General features: G+C 40.9%; 1 protein-coding gene across 1 annotated transcript in view; it reads right to left on the reverse strand.

Moving 5' to 3' along the window:
• The window catches only part of STARD13 (StAR related lipid transfer domain containing 13), a 305,199-nt gene that overhangs the window by 170,483 nt on the left and 109,963 nt on the right, over window positions 1–24,753 (reverse strand). Inside the window, exon 5 of the mRNA XM_059826737.1 lies at window positions 1,433–1,466. Coding sequence (XP_059682720.1) covers window positions 1,433–1,466 — 34 coding nt within the window. The remainder of the gene's footprint in view (window positions 1–1,432; window positions 1,467–24,753) is intronic.

The raw sequence follows: 24,753 nt of genomic DNA on the forward strand, positions 1-24,753 counted from the left end.
CTCAACAGCCTTGATGTTTTGTTGACCTGATGTTAAGTACACGAGGGTGAAATTGCTGATGGAGACCTGAGTTTTCTAGGCCAGGGTTGCTGGCATTTTGCTAAGTCAGCACGTTTGCCAGCAGAGCCATTGAATCATCAGTGACATTGACTGCAAAAGGCTTCATTCATCTGTTTCTAACATAGTTAAGGTGGCCCTTGGAAAGAACTGAGGATACAATCTAGAGCAGAGACAAATGCCACTCTGAGCAGGAAGAAATCACTGAGTTAGCAAACTGGCTTAAACTAGTCCTTCAGGCCAAAAAAAGATGCTAAGTCATCTAGGGACAGAGGGATAATTACAACAACAATGTCCAATTGCTTTCATCTTAATTGACACACACTACATACATATTGACTAACGAAACAGAAAAAGCAGTCAGAAATAGGTGACTCCAGAGGTCAGTTGTTTTATGACTGAGATATTTCTAGCTGGCAAAGGCTTTTGTGGGAATGAGGGTTCACTTATACTTTGAGGACATTTCTTTTTGCAAAACCATGGGGCTGTTATTAAATTTCAGTAACCCACATTCTGGGAAGCAGTTTCTTTTCTCTGTATTTCTTAATTGTGCTTCATTACAATTTAATAAGGACATTTACCCTCAATTAAGCAAATCATGCAAGCAGTTGCTTACTCCCCGTTGCAATGAATTGGTTTTGTCAAATGTGGGCTTAATTGCGTGTTAAGTATCTTGCTGAATCAGGATCTCTGTGTGTATCTGTCTATCCAAACCTTTCCTTAGCCCCTGGCATGCTAACGTACGTGGGGTTCAGGGTATCGGTGTCTTTAACTCCACTTACTGCTCTGATCTTGGTGCATCGCAGAACATCAGCTGTAACTAAATAATTTCTCCATAATGGTCAAACTCACCAATGCTGTTAATATTGACAACTGCATTACCTGGCTAGCGAGCTCATGCTAAGGAGTGATTCTGTCACCATGACTTAGCCACTGGGGACGAGGCCTGGGGGGGGTGTTACGTTTTTTGGAAGATGTGCCTCTGTAACGAGCCTCTTCACCAGACTCGGCTGCTGTGCGAGTGCTGAGCCAGAAAATGCACTCAGGTATGCTTCACCTTGACTCACCCTACGCCTGTCAGTGCCACAGTAAACCCTTCTGTCCCACTCTGACACCAATAACAAATACTTGGGTTTAGCCCTGTTATTTCAGAACTCACCTTGCAAGGTCTAAGTTGAAAGTTGCTGAATTATCAGCTTTCCTAAGAAACACGTAAATCCTACACCACTATGTCATGAACAACAGCATGGAAGTGATCGTAGCAACTGCACTAAATAACTTATATAATAGCAGAGATTCCCGTGGGTCCTCCATCAATGCACGCATGTCTACATAAGCCACCAAGAAACTTTCAAGAAGTAATGCAGTGTCTTACCTGCTTTTTCCTTACACAGCTTCGGCAACAGCACCTGTAAGAAATAAATTAATTTTTCTTTAATAATTATACATTTTGTTCCTTCAAATAAGTTTCATATTTCAGGATGACAATGTATGTCATTATTAATCATCACCATCTTACACAAGGCATAAAATCCAGAGCTCATCAATAAAAGTCATGGGGAATATCTAGTTTTGCTTGCGAAGGAAAACCTGGCGCCCATTCCCAAACCAGGTTCACCTGCCTTGCAGGGAGTAAGCTTAGGAGCAGTCTCTGGCACAAGCAGGTATGTGCTGCAAGGATACGTGAGGTCCAGAACACTGGAACATGCCTGAAAGTGTCTCACGATGCCGTTGGGGCTCCGGGAGACAGCATGCAGGCTGCTGGCGAGATGTGTGGGCAGCTGTACCGACAGGTGGGAAACAGAGGACACTGTGGCTACAGCAGCTCAGAGCCGTAGAGTGATGGTTCTTGTTCATCTGTGACCAGGAGAGGGTCCCTCTGTCTGAGGGATGTGGCCAAACTGACTTGCCATATATTCTTCATATTTTTCACCTCCCTGCTTCAGGTCTGCCATGCTAACTGAAATAGGTACTATTAACGTCATACTTGGACACAACTTTTGGTCCATCACTTTTCTCTTTAATAGCTTTCAGTGCCCAAATGAGGAGGTTGTTGACAGTGATTAAATGCATATCACCCATTCTCCTTTAATATGATAGAACCATCAACTCTCCTAGCAATACAGCCTGTAAATGAAACTAGCATAATGGATGAAACTACACCTGATTTTTTTTTTTAATTAAATAGAAGGCTGAACTGATTCTTCCAGATACCAGTGAACTCACAGGTGTGAAGTGCCCAGTCTGCAGCCAGATGAAAAGGCAGCCGCTCCTGTACCTTGCAGTAACATCCTCCCCGTTCTTATTACCTGCTTGTCCCCATATGGACAAACATCTGCACCTTTCCATCAGATGCACCAAGTGCTCCATTATCTCTTCAGTCAATATTGCCTCTGCAGCCTTGATAGGAATCTGTCTATAAAACCATGGTTTTTATTTACCTTTTATTTAGTGAATAATTTTACTGAGATATTGGAAAATTCCTCCTCTAAGCATGGAACTGAATAGGTTAAGCATCTCTCTTAATAATAGGAAAAACACAGCTAGACTGCAGTTGTTTTCCCTTCTGCAATGCAATTTCAGTGTAAAAAAGCCTCTTGCTCCATTTGAAAGTCTGCCTGAGCAGCAGCTGAAGTTAGCCTGTCTTTAGCCAGCAGGCACTAAGTGAGGTGGTCTCTTCTAGATGGGAAAATAACGAGTGGCTGAGTGCAAATCAGGTTTTGTTAATGGCAATCTGTAGCTTTGCTTTACCTCCAAGCCAAGGCCAATTCTGGCTCCTGCACACTGCTGTATGCTTGCCTGGACTGAATTGATTTATATAGATATCATCCAGGCTCCCTTTTGGTTTTTAGCTCAGTGATGGTGAAATGCCCACAGAGATTGGAGCTGAGCCCCCTTCCCCAGTGAGGGCCCACCAGTGCCAGGCTCTGTGGTACCTGCACAGACCCTCGTGCCAGATCTCTTCCACCCTTGCTCTTAGAGAGGCCGGAGGATTCACCTCCCCGTAGGTCTTCTACAGCCTATAGAAAGGGAGAATGTGTTTCTGATTTCCATCTGGCTGAAGAGGAAATTCAACTTATTTCCCAAGTCTTTATACACTGGCCTGTTCTGCAAAGAGTAAGGAGCAGAACTACAGCACTACAAGCCAAAATTTCTCCAGCAGCATCGCTTGAAAAGAGTCAGTGCTGAGCCCTCAGGAGAGGGCTCTAGCAGAAGCATCTCACTTCCATAGAGGAGTGGGAAACTCAGACACATGATGTGTCGATTGGCAAGGGACAGGCAGGTCCCACATCGGTGTGCCAGGTTTCTGGGACACCTTTCTGAGTGAAGAACATCATTCTGTCCCTCCACTGTGCAGCGAGCCGTGTTGTTCTCAATCACCCTGCTGGGGACAGGCACCTGATTTTTAGCATCATGACTCTGGCATAAGCACTCTGGAGGCGGGTGCCTAAATGGCCATACCGAATCTTGGGATAAGCACTTCCTGAAGAATACATAAACGATATGTGAATCAAAATAAATATGTCAATCCTGCTTGGATAGCTGGTTTCTGTGTTCTAGCACAGCCAGAAGGGCACCAGCTATTATAAAATCAAACCTGGGCTATGTTAACTTCCAAAATCTTTTTAGGATGCCATACAAAAAGGATGCAAATTGTTGCTGGAACAATCCCAAGTGGCAACAGAAAGCTGCCAACTAAAAGTGATTTATGGAAATAATAATGATAATGCACTATATGTATAACAAAATATATTTATTGGAGGACTAGCATCCCATTTGAGCAGCACGGCACCACCTAATCAAATATATAGAAACCATGGACCAAGAGAGTATAACTCTAGCCAAAAGGCTGCTGCAGCACCTGCTGCTATGAATAATAAAGAAATAATTTGCTTACAACTCCAGCTGTAGCAATTTTGCAAGTGGAAGTGTCAAACAGAAGCCAAAGACAAATACATTTTGCTGATATAACCATGTTTTATTTGCTGAAGCATGTAAACTAGCATGCAGAAACCAGAAATTTATTAGATACTGGGTCCATTTCTCCTGCCTCAGCAGTCCTGTGCCTCAGCGGGGCCATCTCACATTCACCTACGCAAGCACAGGTCCCCAAGAAGCCTGCCTGTGTGGCACCACCCTTTGCTTTATGATCAGAGCAGGATGAGCCAGTCTCGTGAATCAGGCAAGTCTACTCTCAGCGGCGGTGCAGCTAGTTCAAGAGAGAACTTGCAATAAACTGAAGCTCAGAGGGCTCATCTACACTGCTAAATAAAAGATGGCCATTGATGAGGCCAAAGCACCGTACCTGGGTTTGTCAACCTAACTCAGCAGGTCTGTCTTTGTTATGAACTGCTCTGAAGAGCTCTGCCTGGAGCAAGGCAGCTATTGGAAAGCGTGCCCTTAGCATTCAGGACAAGGGGACACTCGGTGCCACTTGGCCTCAGGCGAGGGACTGGTCCCTGGACCACATTTATATTGCCCTATAGACATAGCCTCCAAGTCCATAGTATTAAATTTATGGGTTCTGTACAGATGAACAAGATGCCCAGAGAATCTGTTAGAAATCATTACCTGAATCTGAACCCCATGGAGCAAGATGAAAATAACGTCTCTGTTCAACAGATATCTAAAACCAGGGACATCTTTAAGCATGTGAGTGATCCCATTAAAGCCACCTTTCACTTACAGAGCTGTGCATGTGAAAAAAGGTATTTGGGGCACAGAGCAAAGGAGGGGAGAAAGGCTGTGGATCTATCACGGGGAGGAAAGTGAATAAAGTGCATTTATAAAGAACCTGAAAGATTTTCCTGAAAGGCATTCTGTGTGGAAACAAATTACTCAAATGGACTCCTTGGATTAAGTGGAAGTGAAGGTAGAAGCAAAACACCAGCATTATAAACTCAACAGGCAAAATAAACATGCTCATCAAAAAATTGTTTCTCTGATGTATACATAATCTTTCATGGTTATAAGTGATCAGGGCATGGAACTCATCAAACAACTGGATTAAATGATTTAATAAAGTCCCAGTAAGCTTATTGTCACATAAAAGCTTTTTTCTGACACGGTAGATGAATATGAAATGGTTGACTTCAATAACTTCAAAACCTTTTTAATTTGGAACAGCACAGGGATTCTGCAATGCCAGCCAATCCCATAATATCATATACCATTTAAAAGAAAAAAAGAAGAGCATTTTGTATCCAAGTCTTTTGCTTCCCTCTTCCCCACCAACTCCTATTAGTTGTTAGCTATTTTACACTAATTTCAAATCTGCCCAAATCTGACACTGATATTTCAGAGTACCTGTCAAACTGTAATCATTCACTCTCAGGAAATCACACCCTTCAAAAAAAAAAAAAGGTAATGAGTGTATCTGTCCAGCATGCAAATAACTCTTCTGAATGTTTAATAAAAAGCCAGAGAATGTATTCAAAGTAGATATGGTATCAAAAATATCACTGCTATCAAATAAACCCTGGCATTTTGACAGGACTACTTGACATCTGCTGTTAATAAAAGAGGCTTTGGATTCTGCAAGCTTACGTTCTGCGGTGAGCAACCAGCAGCAAAACTCTGAAACACAACACTTCCTTCAGAGGAAAAAAGGATACATCTATACGACTTCTTACTGGTTAACTGACACAGAAGGAAAGCACTCTGAGCTGGAAAAGGTCCTGTAAAGTATAAAACTGAAAATCCTGCTGGTTTTTCATTCTAGCAATTTAATAATCTGCTAGGTTTTAATTAAAGCAACATATAGACAGTTCTAAAGGAGGAAACCAGAAATCCACATGCAAAACTCAGTCATCTGATTAGCAGGTTTATTAGATCCTTTCAGAAAGATGTTGACAGAAGGAAAGAAAATCCTAGTTGCTACTTCGAAATAAAATTCTACAGCCCAAAAGGGGAAGTAATATTATGACACTCAGCAATGTCAGCCTTAACTTGAAGTTGCCCGGCCCCAGCAATGAGATCTTCAGTCTGGATTACACTTGCAAGTTCCCTAGAGAGTGCTAGTCAGCCTGAGAATAATGGCAATATTGAAGTTATCCTGTAGAAAACACTGCTGAGACTGCTGTGTGAGAAATCTGATTTCTCTTCAGAGACTTGGCACCGATCTTCGGTACACGCTTGAAACCTCCGCTGGATTTATTTAGGTGCTTATGTTGTATCTTCAGGGGCTGACAACAGGGCTTATAATTTTCCTTTAAAATACAACCACTGCAGAGGTGTTCTTAGAGACCATGTTTAATATACAGCCTGAGCGTTATTAGAGAAGTCACTTGGGGCATGGAAGACAGACCTTGGTTGGATGGGATTCAGCCTCATACATGCTGCATCACAGCGTGTTGGCCACCTTGCCAGGTTAGAAAGTAGGGGGAAGAGGAAATTCTCATTTTTTTCCATTGAAGCTGAGCTATTGCACTGCAAACTATTCATGACTGATGGGGTCAAAGAAAGAAAGCAGGGTAAGCAGCTCCCCACTCAGCAGTTGAGCAAGTCCACTTGCCCGTTCACAAGAAGTGTGGCCAGCAGGTCGAGGGAGGTGATTCTCCCCCTCTACTCCACTCTCGTGAGACCCCACCTGGAGTACTGCATCCAGCTCTGGGGCCCCCAGCATAAGAAAGACATGGACCTGCTCGAGCGGGTCCAGAGGAGGGCCATGAAGATGATCAGGGGGCTGGAGCACCTCCTCTATGAGGACAGGCTGAGAGAGTTGGGGTTGTTTAGCTTAGACGAGAGAAGGCTCCAGGGACACCTTATAGCAGCCTTCCAGTACTTAAAGGGGGCCTACAGGGAAGATGGAGAAGGACTCTTTATCATGGAATGTAGAGAGAGGAAGAGGGGTAATGATTTTAAACTGAAAGAGGGTAGATTTAGATTAGGAAGAAATTTACTGTGAGGGTGGTGAGACACTGGAACTGAGAAGTTGTGGATGCCCCCTCCCTGGAAGTGTTCAAGGCCAGGCTGGATGAGGCTTTGAGCAATCTGATCTAGCGGAAGGTGTCCCTGCCCATGGCAGGAGGGTTGGAACCAGATGATCTTTAAGGTCTTTTCCAACTCAAACCATTCTATGATACTATTCTATTCTATGAAGTGGGGAAACTTGACTCCAGGTTGCCTTTTTTAGACTCTTTAATATTTGGAATAGGAAAACATTATTAAGAAATCAATGTTTTTATGCTGTTTTCATCATGGTATTTTAAAACAGTGTAAGATATTAAGAATATGCACAACACTGATCAACGCAATCTTGCTCCTCAAATGAACGTTAGCTTCATCAGTGGTATTTATTACAGGACTGGACAGAGCCCCCTTGCTGGACCCAAAGCCCAGGGTGCATTTATGAACCCTTCATCATCCAAACTGCGCAACTGCTGGGTCACCTGCAGTCAACTGCTCTGGGTCAACCGCTCTGTTTTGAACTGCTCCAATTAACTATCTACAAATTAAACCTCAGCGTAGTTTAAGACATTGAGGACCACTCCCAAATGGCAGAATGAAGGTAGATTCTGCTCTAGATCTGCTTCTTGCCACCCTGCGGAGTCCCTCCAGCACCATCTCTGCACCCTTTGTACCCTTAAACACCTCCTCGTACCATACTCTGTGGCGTGCAGCATGTGTCCATTCCCTAAAACCCTCACCTCGTGGCTTGCAGCACAACTTTCACTTCACCATGGGTACAAAAGATCCCATATGCAAAATAGTAATTGAGTCACAGGACCACAGGAGACCACAAAGAGCACAGTGGAGAGCCAGGGCCAAGTGCTACAGAGGATGGACATGCTCAGTCTGCTCTGCACGGTCCCTCAGCACTCTCTTTTGTACACACCTATACTAAACAATTTAACTTTAAAAATATTTTCCCTATGTTAGCTTATAGCACAGCTGCCATAGTGACAGATGGCTACTTCAGGTATCCTCAAATATAATAATGTTCCATATTTTTGAAGCTGTACAAATATGTAAAAAATAATTAATATTGTTCCAGTTACTGCAAAAAGGACATGTGTAGTCCAAATACGTATCAGCTTACTTGAAATTAATGGGTACATGTACCCCAGCAAAGCAGAGATTTGGCCGGTTTTATAAATGAACATTTATAAAACTTAATGCAACTTGAAAGGATTTCTAAGGCTCCTTCCCTCTTCTAGCGCAGCTCACTGAGATGTTTGCTGCTATCTAACCTGCACTCCAGTGTGTTGTTGAAAATGAACCGAACCGGTCATAAATGGCTCCAGTTCTGTAGAAGCACTGCAGACACAGTTTCCACAGACATTTTAAACCTCTGACACTTCATCTCATTTTCCTGAGAGCTGTGTAAAGTTTCAAGGGGTTGTCAAGAAAGGAATGTAAATAAAATAAACTGGGTTTCTCTGTAGCTGACATGGAGAAAGTCTAATTTAGGGATTCTAATTTATTTCTTTGCTTTAAATTGGCAAAATCATATAAATTGTCTTTTTCCTGGTTTCTCTGAGGATCTAGCATACAGAAGCTTTTAATCCTGTGCAAAGAAAATTGAAGTCTAATATTTTGTGATGACATTTCTAAAATAACCCTAAGGGATTCAAGCATCCAGAAGAATTCAGAGGACACAGAAATGTCTTTTGAAAACCCTAGACTTAATATGCTGAGTTGTATTCTAAAAAGATGAAATACTGTAAATATTGCCTACAGATATAAAAGCATATTTAATTATTGTGCACAGCTTTAAAGAACATTTAATGAACATTTGAAAATTATTTTCCCTAGTTGAATTGGCAAAATAAGACTTGTTTTTAAAATGCATTTTACTTTATTCTAAATATTTCTTTCAAATTTTACACCAGGAGCAGTGCTGGTTTGAAAAGCACTGACAAAGAAAGAAAGATTTATTCAGTTATTTTCTTCTGTTTGCTACAAATCTGTATCATCTATTCTGTCCATGTAGTATTGATAAAAGTCCAGAATGTAATGTGACATTTCATGTTGCTGTAGTTTTGAAAGCTTTGATCAAATAGAAAACTGGCTGAAAACTATTTTACAGTGAAAACTTTTGAATGACTTACTAAAGAAAAAGGTTTAGAGCAAGTGGAGCAGGGTGATAAGAAAGTCTCTAACAATGAAAACCATTTCAACAATGTTCAAAGTGAAATCAGAGGAAAACTAGCTGAAAGACTAATAGTAAAGGAACATGCATTTTAGTAACTGTAACTTATCATACTTAACTTTAAAAATGTATTATATTAACAGACCAGGGAGAATTTTAGTTCCAGCAGCTGCTAATATGATTTCAAAATGTCAAGCAAGTACGTCACTGGTGGTTATACCTAAATTTTTACTGAGGAGGATTTGGTTCCGACACATGAGGAGCAGCCACCTGCAGTGAGTGTTAGGGTGTGCCTCTACGGTATATGTTATGATATTAAATCAGTCCAGTTGCTCATTTTGCCATCAGATTGGAAGATGCCATTCATCACTGTGGCTCAGCTGGCCATGTCTATTCATCTTGCACCAGCACTGGCACTCATCTCAACAAATTGGAAACGAAAGCAGCAGAACATTAACTTTGTCCCAACAAAGTTTCTGCTGTTTAATTTGCTGCTTTCATCATGAGATCTCTGTTAAATTTCCTCTGTCTGACAGGTTGCTCTGATGCAAGTGCTTTGTTCAATATTCTGTAACATTGTTTTTTTGCTATCACCATTCTACATTACCTTTGCTTCTCCTGTCTTTTCCTCTATGGGATAACATGACACTATTTGCTATTCCGCAGTGGTCTTCACAGGTGGATGTTAACCTCCATCCTTCATGGATACTCTACCCAGCTATGACAGACGACTGACATTGCAAATGTTACAGGCAGTTTGAAGCAGCAGCCCTGGAGAGCTACCTATCTGGTCTCCTAAATTTGGCCCCAGTATGGCTATTTGAAATTTGAAAATGAAACTTTTCCTATTATTTAATGAATAGTGAAAAGCTACTGCGTGGAGAAGAGCCTCTTTGTCGCTGACTATGCCATACAACACATGCAGTTATGCTCAGATACCACCATTCACATTAGGGAAACAAAATGTTGCTGTGGATTGCAACTGATCCTCAAACCCCACAGAAAGATGAGAGCAATGATACCAGAATCAGTAGAAGTGGTAAGTTGGAGACTGCAATTACTGAGGAATTTTCCCACACCTGTTTTCCATTTAAAAATTCAATTGACACAACTTTTCAACAGAGAAAGCAAATCATCAAATAAAAAAGCAAATTATTGACATTGTTGAAATGTTTCTTTTTGACAGCTTTCAAAGACAAAATGCCTTTTTGTGTTTAAAATGTGTTTACTTTAAAATTTAACTAACTATGCTACATTAGATAAGAAATCCACAAAACCGTTGTTACCTGGTCTTGGCCTGTGATCTTGAATTAGATAAGGAAATTTACAAACTGACAAAACTTTTCACAGAACAGAAAAACTGATTCTACCAGTATCTCTATTTCAAATAATGAAAAAAGGACCCCAAGGTATCATAAAGTCAGATACTTTCTTCATTTTCAAAGATTTTATGATACCTGTGATTTTGGAGGCCACTGGAATTAATTTAGAAAATAGCTCTGATCAGTTAAAATTAAAATATTTTTCAGAAATGTAGATACTTAAACCTCCAGAATGTTATTTTGCTGTAGCATATCTAAGGTCATTTTCTTAAATTTTCAGGGATTCTAAATTATGTCCGTGGAAGTCCATGTTCTAACCAAAGAAGGTGTGACAACAGCTTATCTGTTGTCACTATTTTGCACTTTGTGGCCAGCTGGTTATACCTGCAAGACAGAATACAGACATCCCACTGCAGAAACAAATGTCCCTTGTCCCTTCAAGATGACCAGAGCAGCCAAACTGGTCTGGTCCCACCCAGCAAAACACAGTGGTGTATCCCGCTCTCTCTCACTTACACAAACTTCCCATACACTTTCCACTTTTTTGCTTTTAAATAGGCTTTTATAGTATTCAATATTTTAAAATCTAATTAAAATCTAACTTGACAGTTTGGTATTGTGTTCTTGCACAGTCAGGAGCAAAGCAGGTACAGGCAATCTCGAGCATTTAGCCAAGGGAACAGTTTGAGGAACACATAGCCAAGTTTGGTCTATGTGGTGTCCTGAATGTTCAGTTCATCCTGCCTAATTCCCAAATACCCACCCTCTGTGATCATACCCTTACAGGATACAGTTTTGCCACGACTCAGCAAATCTGATTCTGATAAAAAGAAAAAATGTTGTCTTTATGATGCTTTTACCTTTGGGAAGTCCCAGGAGCTCTTAGTCACTTTGAACTCTTGACTCTGCAGCAGGACTAACATCAACATGCTCAGAACTGTGCAAATATCAAATAATGCTCAGTCCTGCATTACGATAACCAGTTATGCTTCTGTATAAACAAAGACATGAATAAAAACTGGAGATAACATAGTTGTCACAATATATGTGAGGGGGTCAGGTGGAAATGTGATGGGGCAGGATGGGGCAGAGGTGGGAGGAAGAAAGACAAAAAGAAGAGCAATGACTGCCAAATGGAGATGAACAAAAGTGAGAAGCGAGAGCAGTCCCTGCTTTTTACAATCCTGGAACAATACAGTGAGTCACACATTGCTATCATTTTTACCCTCTTGAGTAGGAAGAAGTACTATATCTATTTTAAAGATAAAATGAAGTGGAAAAGGTACAAGAGGTCACACAACAACAAAGAGAGGCATGAAAGCTGGGGACTGCTATGGGAAATGAGTGACTTCTAAAGCAAACAGCAGTCAGCAGTAATCCCTGGTAGAACATGAAAACCAAGCCTTGTGAGCTCTGGCTAGAGCTGTGGTGTTATTTTAGCTTGGCCCAGAGTAGTACTTAGCTGGGAATTAACTTCAGACTGCCATCAGCAGCAGTTTGTTTGTTTTCACTATTGAGTGTCCACAGAAATGTTTCGTGATGGCTAGGCTCCAAATGGATATCAGGTATTCCCCTTCACACTCAGTAAAACTAATCGTAATATAACCTCAACCAAAAATGCACTTTTCCCAGTAAACTGGTGTATTAGCAAACAGTTAAAATCTTGGTCCACATTTTATGCTTTTTGAGGAGAAACAAAACAAAAGGAGTTTGTTTAGTGGTCAGTTTTCAGTAAAAGACAAAGTAGAGGAAAGTGAAGAATAAAGTATTTTATGCAAAAGAGTTATTGAAAATTACAGAAATTGTGCATAGCAGAAGCATTCTTCCTGAGAACACATGTGGGGAAATGTTAAGTAGCATTTCTGCTTCTTCTAGTGTCCCAGCAAAGGCTGATGCCCTTAGGAGAAGCAGAGATGCTGATTGGTTTGTATCTGGTAATTACTTTATAGATTTTAATCTTTATATGACATTTTGGTATTGGAAACCTGCTGTAAATCCTTTTCAATTTCTGATCAATTTTCTTTGATTGCCTGTGTGGTTTTGTCTTTGTTTATCAGTTTGCTTTTATGCCAGATTTATAGAAAAATCTTTCCCATGCTTTCTCCTATGTAAATGACAAGCTTTCCCTTTGGGAGGTTTCATAGCTTTCCCTTTCTAAGAAAGAACATAATGTCTTTCGGTATCATCAGCACCAGGTAAGGTGATGCCATCTACCTCACCACCTCACAGTAAACTCATGTAAGGCACTTCAGAAATGACCACTCCATTGCAAACTCTAGTGAAGCTCATAAAAAAATGAACCCTCACTCAACTGTGATATATATCAACTTATGTTGCTTCTTTTCAAAATGAACTCTTCAACACGTATAAATAAAGGACAATGAATTTGTGTGATGGTTGTAAAGTTAATATTTTAATAGAAAAGTATATATTTCCCTTTGCAGTGGGTTCACTGTCTCTTCTGCTGTCAGCAAATGTCCAGGTGCGATTCAGATAACTACTACGTAAACATCTAAACAACTTCGAAGCTCTGTGTTCCCAGCCATTTGCCCTACCTTCTGCCTTACCTGCCGAGATTACGCAGAACAGTATGCTCATGGTAAGAAAAGTTGGGTGAATTTATACTCCGTTAGGAGTTGAGAACCCCTTACGCATATGTGATCTAAGGACATGAGGGCTGTAATGTAGCAAAGGACCAACACACATGTATGGTTTGTAATTATTTAGACTAGGCATGCTTGATGTTACGCATATGCTTAAACCTAATTATTTTTATGCACTAACTGTGGTGTTGGGCCGCATTTGACTCAACTCAGTCTGGAGAGACTGGAGCTGGAAGCCTCCACTACCACACATAATGCATGAACCATAATCACCCCCTCTTCCCCTCCCCAAATAAGTATATACACATATATATACACGTATATATATGTGCCTCTGATTTACCCATCCTCCTAATTTTTTCCCTTCAAAAATTGCTGAGGTTCTGAGAGAGCAGAAATTTGTGTGCCCATATACTGAAGGTGCTGCTGGCTTAATCTGTGACCTCCAGCAAGTCAGTGCAGCACTGACTGAACAAAGGAATGGATGTTTTTCAGCTCGTCATGAGCTTCTCCACTCCTACAGTGACACTTGGATTACTGCTATCCAGACCAAACCCTTAATCGGTTTGGTCTCTAACTTCTGCATCTGTTTCACTACCACTATACATGTCTGCTGGTTTTGGCTGGGCTAGGGTTAATTTTCTTCATAGTAGCTAGTATGGGGCTGTGTTTTGGATTTGTGGTGCGAACAGCATTGATAACACAGGGATGTTTTAGTTGTTGCTGAGCAGTGCTTACACAGAGTCAAGGCCTTTTCTGCTTCTCACACCGTCCCATCAGCGAGTGGGCTGGGGGTGCACAAGGAGTTGGGAGGGGACACAGCCGGGACAGCTGACCCCGACTGACCAAAGGGATATCCCATACCATATGATGTCATGCTCAGTATATAAAGCTGGGGGAAGAAGAAGGAAGCGGGGGACATTCGAAGTAATGGCATTCCTCTTCCCAAGTAACCATTACGCGTGATGGAGCCCTGCTTTCCTGGAGATGGCTGAACACCTGCCTGCCCATGGGAAGGAGTGAATGAATTCCTTGTTTTGCTTTGCTTGCCTGCACGGCTTTTGCTTTACCTATTAAACTGTCTTTATCTCAACCCATGAGCTTTCTCACCTTTACTCTTCCGATTTTACTCTTTACTCTGCCCAGGGAAGTGGTGGAGTCACCCTCCCTGGGGGTATTCAAGGAACGTGTGGATGTAGCATTGTGGGACATGGTTTAATGGGCATGGTGGTGTTTTTTTGGTTGATGGTTGGACTTGATGATCTTACAGGTCTTTTCCAACCTTAGTGATTCCGTGATTCTGTGATTCTCTCCCCCATCCCACTCAGGGGAGTGAGTGAGCGGCTGGGTGGTGCCTAGTTGCCAGCTGGGACTAAACCACGACAACATGTCCAAAGCCTAACTGAAAGCCAGAAGTAAAAGTTGTTGGGATATCCACAACCATAACTATATTTTATAATTTACAATTTCTTGTCATACAGCTGTCATAAAATGTCTGTACAGAAGCATTAGCATCTTGACTTTTCTGCATCATACCATGTTTAAAATTATGGACAAAAATCATAATGAGATACTTAGTTGCCTGCACGCATCCTTCTCTTCCAACAGAAGAGTGCGAAGATCTGTTAGGGACTGCCTTGAATAGCCTAAAGCAGCTTCAAACTCATTTAAATATAGGTACTACTGACTCAAACTATTTTAAAGTAAAAAAAGACATACTTTACTTCTTAAAATAGGATAAAATAACTATAATCCCACAGAGGGGTTTTAAAATTGGCTTGTATTATTTCTCAGCTGTCATGGACAGCCAAAACAAATATATCCACAGAACTATCTCCATACCTTATGGTCCTATAAGATGACCTGATTTTATGCTTCTCTGCAATGCAGACAAACATTTCATTTCTCTTCCTTTTTTTTTTTTTTTTTTTTATTTTTGTAGCTAAGCACTATGACCTTCCTAAAAATATTCAAGGATTCTTTAGTGGAAAGCTCCACAATCTCCTTACAGTGTTACTGTTCTGGGTAGCTCAGTACGATCTCTGAACCGAATTTAAGACTACATAATTTAAAAAAAAGTGGTATTAGGCAAGTTTCAGACAATTAAAATACGAAGAAATATTTCATAGCATTGCCTAACATGTATGACAATATTTGTTGCATAATTTTTATACCGCTTACATGCATATCACAAACTACAACTAAACGCCGACAGAATTAATGAAGATTTTTCTATCACCTTGCATATCTTGTTGTCCTTAATCACTGTGAGGCAAATACAATCCTTCTCTGTTTTCCGTTTCATAATTCAAGTTAATAGCCACTGTTTGAAATTTGTTTTTATAGTTAGATTTAAGGCACTATTCATCTTTTGAGAAGCACTGATTTGACGAAAAACACCATTGCTTCAGCTGGTCTTAAATCAAGGTAGGTCTGATTTATATGAACTGAAAGTCAGGTCCAACAAGAATAAACTTTTAAAGTGAAAATTATTGCTGTCAACTCTGAAAATGGAAAAACCCAACAGTAAAGGATGCACCTACTGATCCACATCTATCCTCTGTATAGTTTTACTCACTCAGCCATAATGACTAAAAAAAATCCTAATTCACAACAAAACATCTGAACTCAGGAAGCGGCTATTGCTATCCTGTTTTTTAAAAGTATTTCCTAATTGGTGTATTCTAACGTTCCAGGAAGAATTAGAATGTGAAACATTCAAAAAGGGCCTCTCAGGGGGCAAAACCTACTAATTAATGCAAGTAAGGAATCTCAGCTTCCTACGTCCTCTGGCTGGGCTTCTGGACTATTGTCAAAAGGCACATCTGTCAACAACCTTGGTGGTGATACCAGCTGCTGGAAAACTGGATGCTGAGATGCCTCTCTACCTTTATAGCTTGAATTCTGTTTCAGCATGGAGATGTACATTTGATTAGTAATTGTTTTGTTATATTATTGGGGGGGTGATGGTGGCTATCCCAAAGTTTCATGCCTGTAAGATAACCAGCTCCCCACTCCTTGGGGACCTCCATGCTGTAGAGAGAACAATAGCTGCCAGCGTCACTTGCACACATGGATGGGGCAGAAGCTGCAGGACTTTTCACCAAAAATTCCATCTGAATAATCAGACTTGCTGGGGAGCACTTTGGATGTGACCAAGATAGCCACACTTCTGGAGACAATCGTGTGAAACAACCATGTGTGCGAGTACTTAAGTTGCCCGAGCATTAGTACGCTTTTATGGTAGATGGTGGAAAACACGTGGAATCAAATCATGTTTCCCTTTGCCACTTAAACCAAGAAAGTGGAAGAAGTTCTACCAAGACTTAGGTAGCTCTCTAAAGAATAAACAGAATAAAAATATAAAAAAGAAACAAAAGGAAGAATAAAAATGTAACACACCCAATTTGCTCTGTTACGGGACCTAAATGTCTTTCCAAGAAAAGGCCTGGAGGACAGCTCTGCTAGCAAGAGTGGCAGACAACAGAAGCATTAGTAGTGGATTTTCAGAGCAGATTTTAGTGGACTAGATTCTCAGCTGTGGTATATCCTAGGCAGATTTCCTACAAGACCCAGAAGTTGGAGCAATCATTTTGTACTTCATGGGGTAATGACATGACAAGAAAAGAGAGATGCCGCATTACTGCCATTCTGCTTCCTGCGCTCCAATTCATAGCGACATGTAGCTGAGGATGTGTCAGATGCAGTAGGACAGGACCTTTAAATAATTATGAGTTGCTGTTTAGCCACAGAAGCATGTAGCTTCATGCAATTGAGTTTTCAAAGGCCACTGGTGGCTTGACAGCTGATGGAAAAAGCCTGAGGTCCTTCTCCCAGGATTAGCTGTACCTCAAGACTGGTGGCTAGGTCTTGACTTAATCTAGGAGCTACCACACGCATGAGATCTTGAAGGAGACCATTAGATACCTAAAACATTCCTATGAGCTGCTAGAGATCTGCTGTGAATTAATTATAGAATGTCTGGAATTTTGATCTGCTTATTATTTAAGTTCTAATGTTGCATCCTTTACAGCAATAGCTGTGACTTAATGGCCACTTGCATTTTCATTCAGGGCCCTCCAGTATTTTTAGGCCATCTTTAAAACCCATCTGTCACTAGAAATACCTATTAATATTTTACTGCTGATGAAAAGAAGAAACATTCAATTAAAACATTGATTTAAAGAGCTAAGTGTTTATGCTAAACCAAATACAACAGCATAAAATCAGATACAAGGATGTACTTCATGACAGCATATTTTAGCTCACCAAGTATAACAGCCATGCACTGTGCCAAGTCTCCTTATCATATATATGACTGAAGCATGAGAACATGTCATTCTGGCCACATGATTTAAGAAGGGAGGAGAGGCCTTACCTATAAAGTAATTTGACTGTGAGTTTAAGGAATTATCGTTATTTCACTGACTTTTTTATATTTCAAGATCTTAGTATCCCTTTAGTCCGAATGCATAGCTATGCAAGCCCAATCAGGCAGCAAACACTGGGCGTACGTATTATCATGACACACTACCTGGAGTCCCTCTGGTCTTCATGCTAAACATTCTTAAGGCTCTTTATAGAAAACAGTCTGATTTCTTGCTGCATTTTCTCTACTACTTATTGCAATATTCACCTTCACTCTACACTAAATCTAATATAATTCAAACCTAATCTTAGGCAAACCTAAGCTCATTTTTGACTAAAATGCATTCTAGCAAGAACACTTCAATTTCAGTAAATAATCAGTCAGACAAATGACAATTCTAGAATGACTTTTATCTTAAACGGTTCTGGAGGAAAGAAAAGTGACTCAAATTACCTTCTACACAAGGGTTGTTCCACATTTGCTACCAGAACATACCCACCTCTCTGATCTCCAACAGTCTTAAAGTTTTAGACCCTGTGTTGTGATTTTGCAGTACACTACCTGCTAGCTTTTTGACAGTCATAGTGGTTTTGAGTACCTATTGAAAGCTTTTTCCATATAAGCTTAAAGCACCAATTCAAGACAGCAGTGTGAGAAAGGAGCAATTTACCACTAACATAGTGTTATTTTTTATTAATTATATTACAAAACACCACATGTTCAGGATGCAACCAGGAATGAGATCACTTTTGTATGGGAACGTACAATATATGAAAAAACTAGGTGAAAAACTATGCATATGTATGGGATGAAAAGACGATCCTTGCCTCAAAGACCTTACAGCCTACTTGAGACTTTCATTCTAGATGCTACAGTGAAGACAACATCTGACATCTGCAACTGTGAAGGGAACAGCATTGCTTAGCTGGGTGCCTGTTCTCAAAAGTGTAATCCAAGCTTGGATCTCAAGTGGATAGAGGATAAAGTGTGTAGGCAGGCACATGAGCTCCAGAGGGGACAAGGAGCTCAGAAACCCCCAGAGCTCAGCTTTTCACACCAGCCAGTTGTAGATATCTCTGCCAGGAGAGAGACTGTATGGATGGCTCTCAAGAACTGGAGTTGTCACCAGTACAGGACGCTCAGGTGCCTACTACAGATGCTTACCATTTCTGAACCAGTGCCAGCGCATAACGGATGCAAAAAAAGAGGTGGTCTTTTTCCTGCCATTAGTTCTGCTTCTAACAATGTTTGTAATTAAAACCTGAAACTTGCCATTTTGCATACACAAGGAAATATGTATTTACAGGTGATTTCAATAGGGAGCTAATTTTCCAAGATACTCTGTTTCAGCAGCCATTCTAGATCATAAAGCAAAATATTTTTAAGAAAAAAAAATGTAATGAATTCCTGGCAAGTTTTACATTCCCCTTTAAAAAAAATTACATACACCCTCCCTTCCTCCCTTCCCTCCAGCAAATACCATTCATGTTTAAGATTAGATTATTTTTCTCCTGATTCCTCTTTAGCTGCCAGAGCGTGACTCATTGTCAGATTGATTTAATTACAATTACAGACCTTGTTCTTCTGGTGTTACAAGCAAAAACTAGGAAACATAAAGGAAAAGGTCAATACAGAAAGACTCTACAAGCCAGGAGATGTTAAACAGTGCCACTAGTGATTACTGTTGATTTCAACTGGGTACTAGTTGCCTAATCTAAGATTTTTTACAATAATGCAACAGAAATCAGCTACGTTTTGCAGGTACCTACAAACCTGAAAGGTTATTTTTGCTTCTGTGCCACACATTACAATTTTTAGATCTTGGGCATAAGAGTGAAACAAGCATATAACAGTTTAATAAAAGGGACATTGCGTAGTTACTGTTAGCAGAATAATAAAGATCAGTTATCCATGTAACACAAGCATGTGTTATTTTGAAAGATTTATAAATTTGGTAGTAGAGGTAACTTAACATCAACTGTTCTTCTAAGACATTAGCCAAGTGGGAACATTTTTTCAAAAGATGTTTGCAAAGTTAATTTTTTTAATATTATTACCCTGGAGGTATTATAATGTAAGTCTAATGTTAAGTTATAGAGCAAGGCATATTGAACATACTGTGCAGTGTCTCAGCAATGGATATAGTTTATGATTATAATTTGAAGGTAAAAGTATACTTAGAAAGAGTTAAACTCTTTTTCTGAAAAGACCTATCTGTTGTTTGTCTTTAAGTTGCTTCTAGGCTTCCTAGAGAAGGTCGAGGCCACGGATCTTGCTTTGTCAGAAAGCTTATTTAGTATTAGTAACCAAGAGCATTAAACTTGTACCTTACTGTAATAACAGTAATAATTTTCATATTTTCATGTACTTCTCATTTTCAGAGAGAACCTAATTAGAGAGTAGGTATTTAACTGCACTATCCTAATCACTGCCTTAATCTAACAGCCTACATTATGCAGCTAAATATTTTACCCCTGAGAGTCTCCTCAATTTGTTCTGAGATGCTGACATGGTTGTAATAAAAAGCACAGCTACCTTAATGGTTTTGCAGGGGAAGCAATTAGTAAACCAGTAACATTTTGTATTTCAGAATCAATTAGCTCTGCTGGAGAAGTTCTACAAATACAATACTGATGCAGTAACACTTTGGAAAACGTTATTAATGCCAGAGAAGAAATAAATATAATTGGAATTAACAAAACAGGTTAAGTTGTTAGGGCTATTTACTGCTTAAATTTATTTACTATGTTTCATTCTGGGGGGAAAAAAAAAAGTAAGGCTTATAATTGCAGATAATAAGATTTTACCTTTTTTATTTTGGAGAAGAGATATTAAGTGTAACAAGTAACATTGTTTGTGAATGGTTAATTAAACAGATATAAATTTAAAGGGGCCTAGGAACATAAAGTGTGGATCACCTGAAAAACTCTGTACTGCAAAGGGACATCTCCTGGTATCTCGAACTCTTTTATCCACAGGGGCATGCCTGTTACAGAATGTGAGTGTCCTCAGCAGTGGCTAAGGCAGCTCCACAGAGGAGACTCAGTTCAAGAACAGAATAGGATAAATGAAAATGAGGAGTCGAGAGAAAATCAGAATTTCCCTTGCAACATTTTGGTCATAAATACTGAAAAATCAAAATAATGTAAGGTATAAAAAAAAGAACAAACCAATGTTGGAAATGTGTGATTAATTTTTATATTTAACTGAAAATAAATGCTTTTCTATTCCTAGTCATCAAGATGCTGGATTTTGGCATGTGGAACAGAACAATCTCTGAGTTAGTCTAACAGTACATTGCACGGGTGGTATTCATTTCATCTAGTAATAGGTGTCTACAATGCAAACAATTACAGCTGAGCCAAGCATTCTATATGGGGTACCAGCGATCTCACTAAACAAACTTCTAAACAGATCACTCTCTAACTGTGCCTGTTTTGGCCTTTGACTGGGATAACCATCATCCCTTACATGTAAAAAGTCAGAAAAATCAACATATGCATCTTGTAGAAACAGCATTTTCCACAGAACTGTAGTTGTGCAGCATTTGCCTTGTCTAACTGACAACGATGGAGAGCAAAATAAACTCCCCATGATCCAGGAGGAAGCAGTTAACGACCTGCTATGCCACCTGGACACTCCCAAGTCTATGGGGCCTGATGGCATCCACCCAAGGGTGCTGAGGGAGCTGGCGGAGGAGCTTGCCAAGCCGCTCTCCATCCTTTATCAACAGTCCTGGTTAACGGGGGAGGTCCCGGATGACTGGAGGATTGCCAATGTGACGCCCATCTACAAGAAGGGCCGGAAGGAGGATCCAGGGAACTACAGGCCTGTCAGCCTGACCTCGGTGCCGGGGAAGATTATGGAGAGGTTCATCTTGAGGGCACTCACAGGGCACGTGCAGGATAACCAAGGGATCAGGCCCAGCCAACACGGGTTCATGAAAGGCAGGTCCTGCTTGACCAACCTGATCTCCTTCTATGACCAGGTGACCCACCTAGTGGGTGAGGGGAAGGGTGTTGACGATGTCTACCTGGACTTTAGTAAAGCCTTCGACACTGTCTCCCACAGTATTCTCCTGGAGAAGCTGGCGACTCGAGGCTTAGACAGGTACACTCTTTGCTGGGTTAAAAACCGGCTGGATGGCCGAGCCCAGAGAGTTGTGGTGAATGGAGTGAAATCCAGCTGGCGGCTGGTCACAAGTGGAGTCCCCCAGGGCTCAGTTTTGGGGCCGGTCTTAATATATTTATTGATGATCTGGATGAGGGGATAGAGTGCACCCTCAGCAAGTTTGCAGATGACACCAAGTTGGGCGGGAGTGTTGATCTGCTCGAGGGTAGGAAGGCTCTGCAGAGGGATCTGGACAGGCTGGATCAATGGGCCGAGGCCAATTGTATGAGGTTCAACAAGGCCAAGTGCCGGGTCCTGCACTTGGGTCACAACAACCCCATGCAACGCTACAGGCTTGGGGACGAGTGGCTGGAAAGGTGCCTGGCACAAAAGGACCTTGGGGTGTTGACTGACAGCCGGCTGAATACGAGCCAGCAGTGTGCCCAGGTGGCCAAGAAGGCCAAAGGCATCCTGGCCTGTATCAGAAATAGTGTGGCCAGCAGGAGTAGGGAAGTGATCATGTCTCTGTACTCGGTGCTGGTGAGGCCGCACCTCGAATCCTGTGTTCAGTTTTGGGCCCCTCACTACAAGAAGGACATTGAGGTGCTGGAGCGTGTCCAGAGAAGGGCGACGAAGCTGGTGAGGGGTCTGGAACACAAGTCTTATGAGGAGTGGCTGAAGGAACTGGGGTTGTTCAGTCTGGAGAAGAGGAGGCTGAGGGGAGACCTTAACACCTTACTGCTCTCTAGAATTACCTGAAAGGGGGTTGCAGAGAGGTGGGTGTTGGTCTCTTCTCCCAAGTGACTAGCGACAGGACAAGAGGAAATGGCCTCAAGTTGCGCCAGGGGAGGTTCAGGCTGGATATTAGGAAAAATTTCTTTTCTGAGAGAGTGGTGAAACACTGGAATAAGCTGCCCAAGGAAGTGGTGGATTCACCATCACTGGAGGTGTTCAAGGAACGTGTGGATGTGGCATTGTGGGACATGGTTTAATGGGCACAGTGGTCTTGGTTGATGGTTGGACTTGATGATCTTACAGGTCTTTTCCAACCACAGTGATTCTGTGATTCTGTAATTTCCCGTGAATGTCTGCTGTGGTACTATCTGAGCTCTCTGCAGTACCGAGGTTTAGGGAAGGTACCTAATAATTGTGAAAAATTTGAACCAAACAAAAAATGTAACAGCCTCATATGAGGTGTGAATAATCTAAAAGACTATTCGAAAGTAGATGCTAATAGACAATACTGCTGAAGCTGAGTTGCTCTCTTCAGTGTAAATACATCTCAGTAAAAAATGTATGTTTGGTATCAAAGCTGCCTCCAAGGAGACTGTAAATGTTTGCGTAAGTTTTTCAAAACACTTTTATTTCCAACAGGCTGAAACTTAGGATTTGATTTATATAGCAGAGCCAACCCTTCTAAACATATTTACTGAATGCTCTACAAGTGAATTAGAGAGGAACCAACAGAAAAGATATTGAGAAGTAAGAGGTGATGCCTTGTAATGCAAACTGATATGATACAGTCTAATTAATAACCTATATACGTTGACACGCATTCTCTGTTGGTTGTGACGTACCGCCTGCAGGTCACTGGCCCCTGCTACTCAGATACTATCCCCCCAAGACTGTGCCCTCCTCATACATACCACTACTCCTCCCCTCTGTCCACCCTGTGCTGTCAGAAGGGTTCTCGTGGGTACGTCCGTCGCCTCTTCCAGCGAAAAGGCAGCGAGTTACCCAAGACCTACCATTAAAACCATTTCAGCTAACCCAGCTGAAAGAGGTTACAGCATCTTAAATGAGCAGCTCAAAAGCGAGACCCACGCAGTAGTAACTGGCCAGGTGGTGAAATGCAGGAGGATATGGAAACATTTGAAGCTGGGACAGCTTCTATTTCCTGAAGAAATGGAGCAGTGTGCGACTACGATAGCTCAATGACACCCCGCCCTCTGGCTTGCTCTAGCCAAAAGAAGCTGGTAAGATGTTAGCATACACACAGAGTGGAAAGGAGAATGACACTGATAACATGGTAATGTCTTTCTGTGAATTAGTGTGCAGCATCACGTAGGACATCATGGAAGCATTTTTGGTCATCTTCTCCCAGATGCAGAATCACAAACTTGGAGAGGGTTCACAGAGTGACCACTGAGACTTCTCAAAAATGATGGAGAGAGCCTGAAAAGAAAGGAATGGTCGCTCCTAGAAAGGAAATTAGCAGCGTGGGAGATGTTCAAAAGTGCATAAACAATAAAAGGTGTTTCAAGGAGTCTGTCTTAACTTCATTTGTAACTCCAGAACAAGGACGTCCAAACCCATGAATTTTAAAAATGGTAATAGGAAACAGTTTTTTCACAAAACAGGAATTTATACTGTGGCATACATTTGTACAGGAGTTTCTGAGACCAAGAGATTAGCAATAGGCAAAAGAACTCAGACACCTTTTTGGATATGAGAAATATCCAGATTTACTATTTTTCAAGCCTCTGGATTTTGGAAATGAAATGACTTGAATAAACCTATTTCCACACAGCAGCCAAGTTCTCAGGGTGGAGGATGAGACCCATACTGTTAGCAGCTTATTCCATGTAAGCCTACTCACCGGGTTGAGTACTGATGCTCTTCTTTGAAATTTCTGTTTCTGGCCACTCTGAAAAAAGACACTGTGGAGCTACGCCAAATGACAAGTCCTATGCCCACCAAAATGTCTAGCAAACATTCAAAGAGGAGTTAAATGTAACACTAGAAGATACTTTAAAGTTATCATTAATTATAACTGTTTTAAAGTAACAAATAACAGCTATGAGTGAAGCACCTTAATTTTCTTTGCCTTCATTATTCATTTCTTTACTTTCCTTAGTAGAAAACTCGAGATAATCTGGGCTGTGCAACACAACCCACTCATCAAACTAATTACAGTATAAATTTCTACTCAATTTGTTTAACTAAGCATTAGTTGGAAACTTTTTGGGAAACCCTTACCAACATAGTGAAAACCTTCCTTTATATAAATCATTTGAAAGAATATAAGAAAGGGAAGAAATCCATTGAAATTTAGCTCTTAGAAAGCTGATGAATAAGCTAATCTGTTACTGAGTGGTTCAATGTTCAATTGTTTAAAAATGGCATAGGAACAAAACCCCAGGATAATGCCATTGTTCTGAGCTATTTTCTTTTCTTAATTAGTCCTAATGCTATTTT

This window comes from Gavia stellata, chromosome 1 (assembly GCF_030936135.1).
Source record: "Gavia stellata isolate bGavSte3 chromosome 1, bGavSte3.hap2, whole genome shotgun sequence".
NCBI classification, from domain to species: Eukaryota; Metazoa; Chordata; class Aves; order Gaviiformes; family Gaviidae; genus Gavia; species Gavia stellata.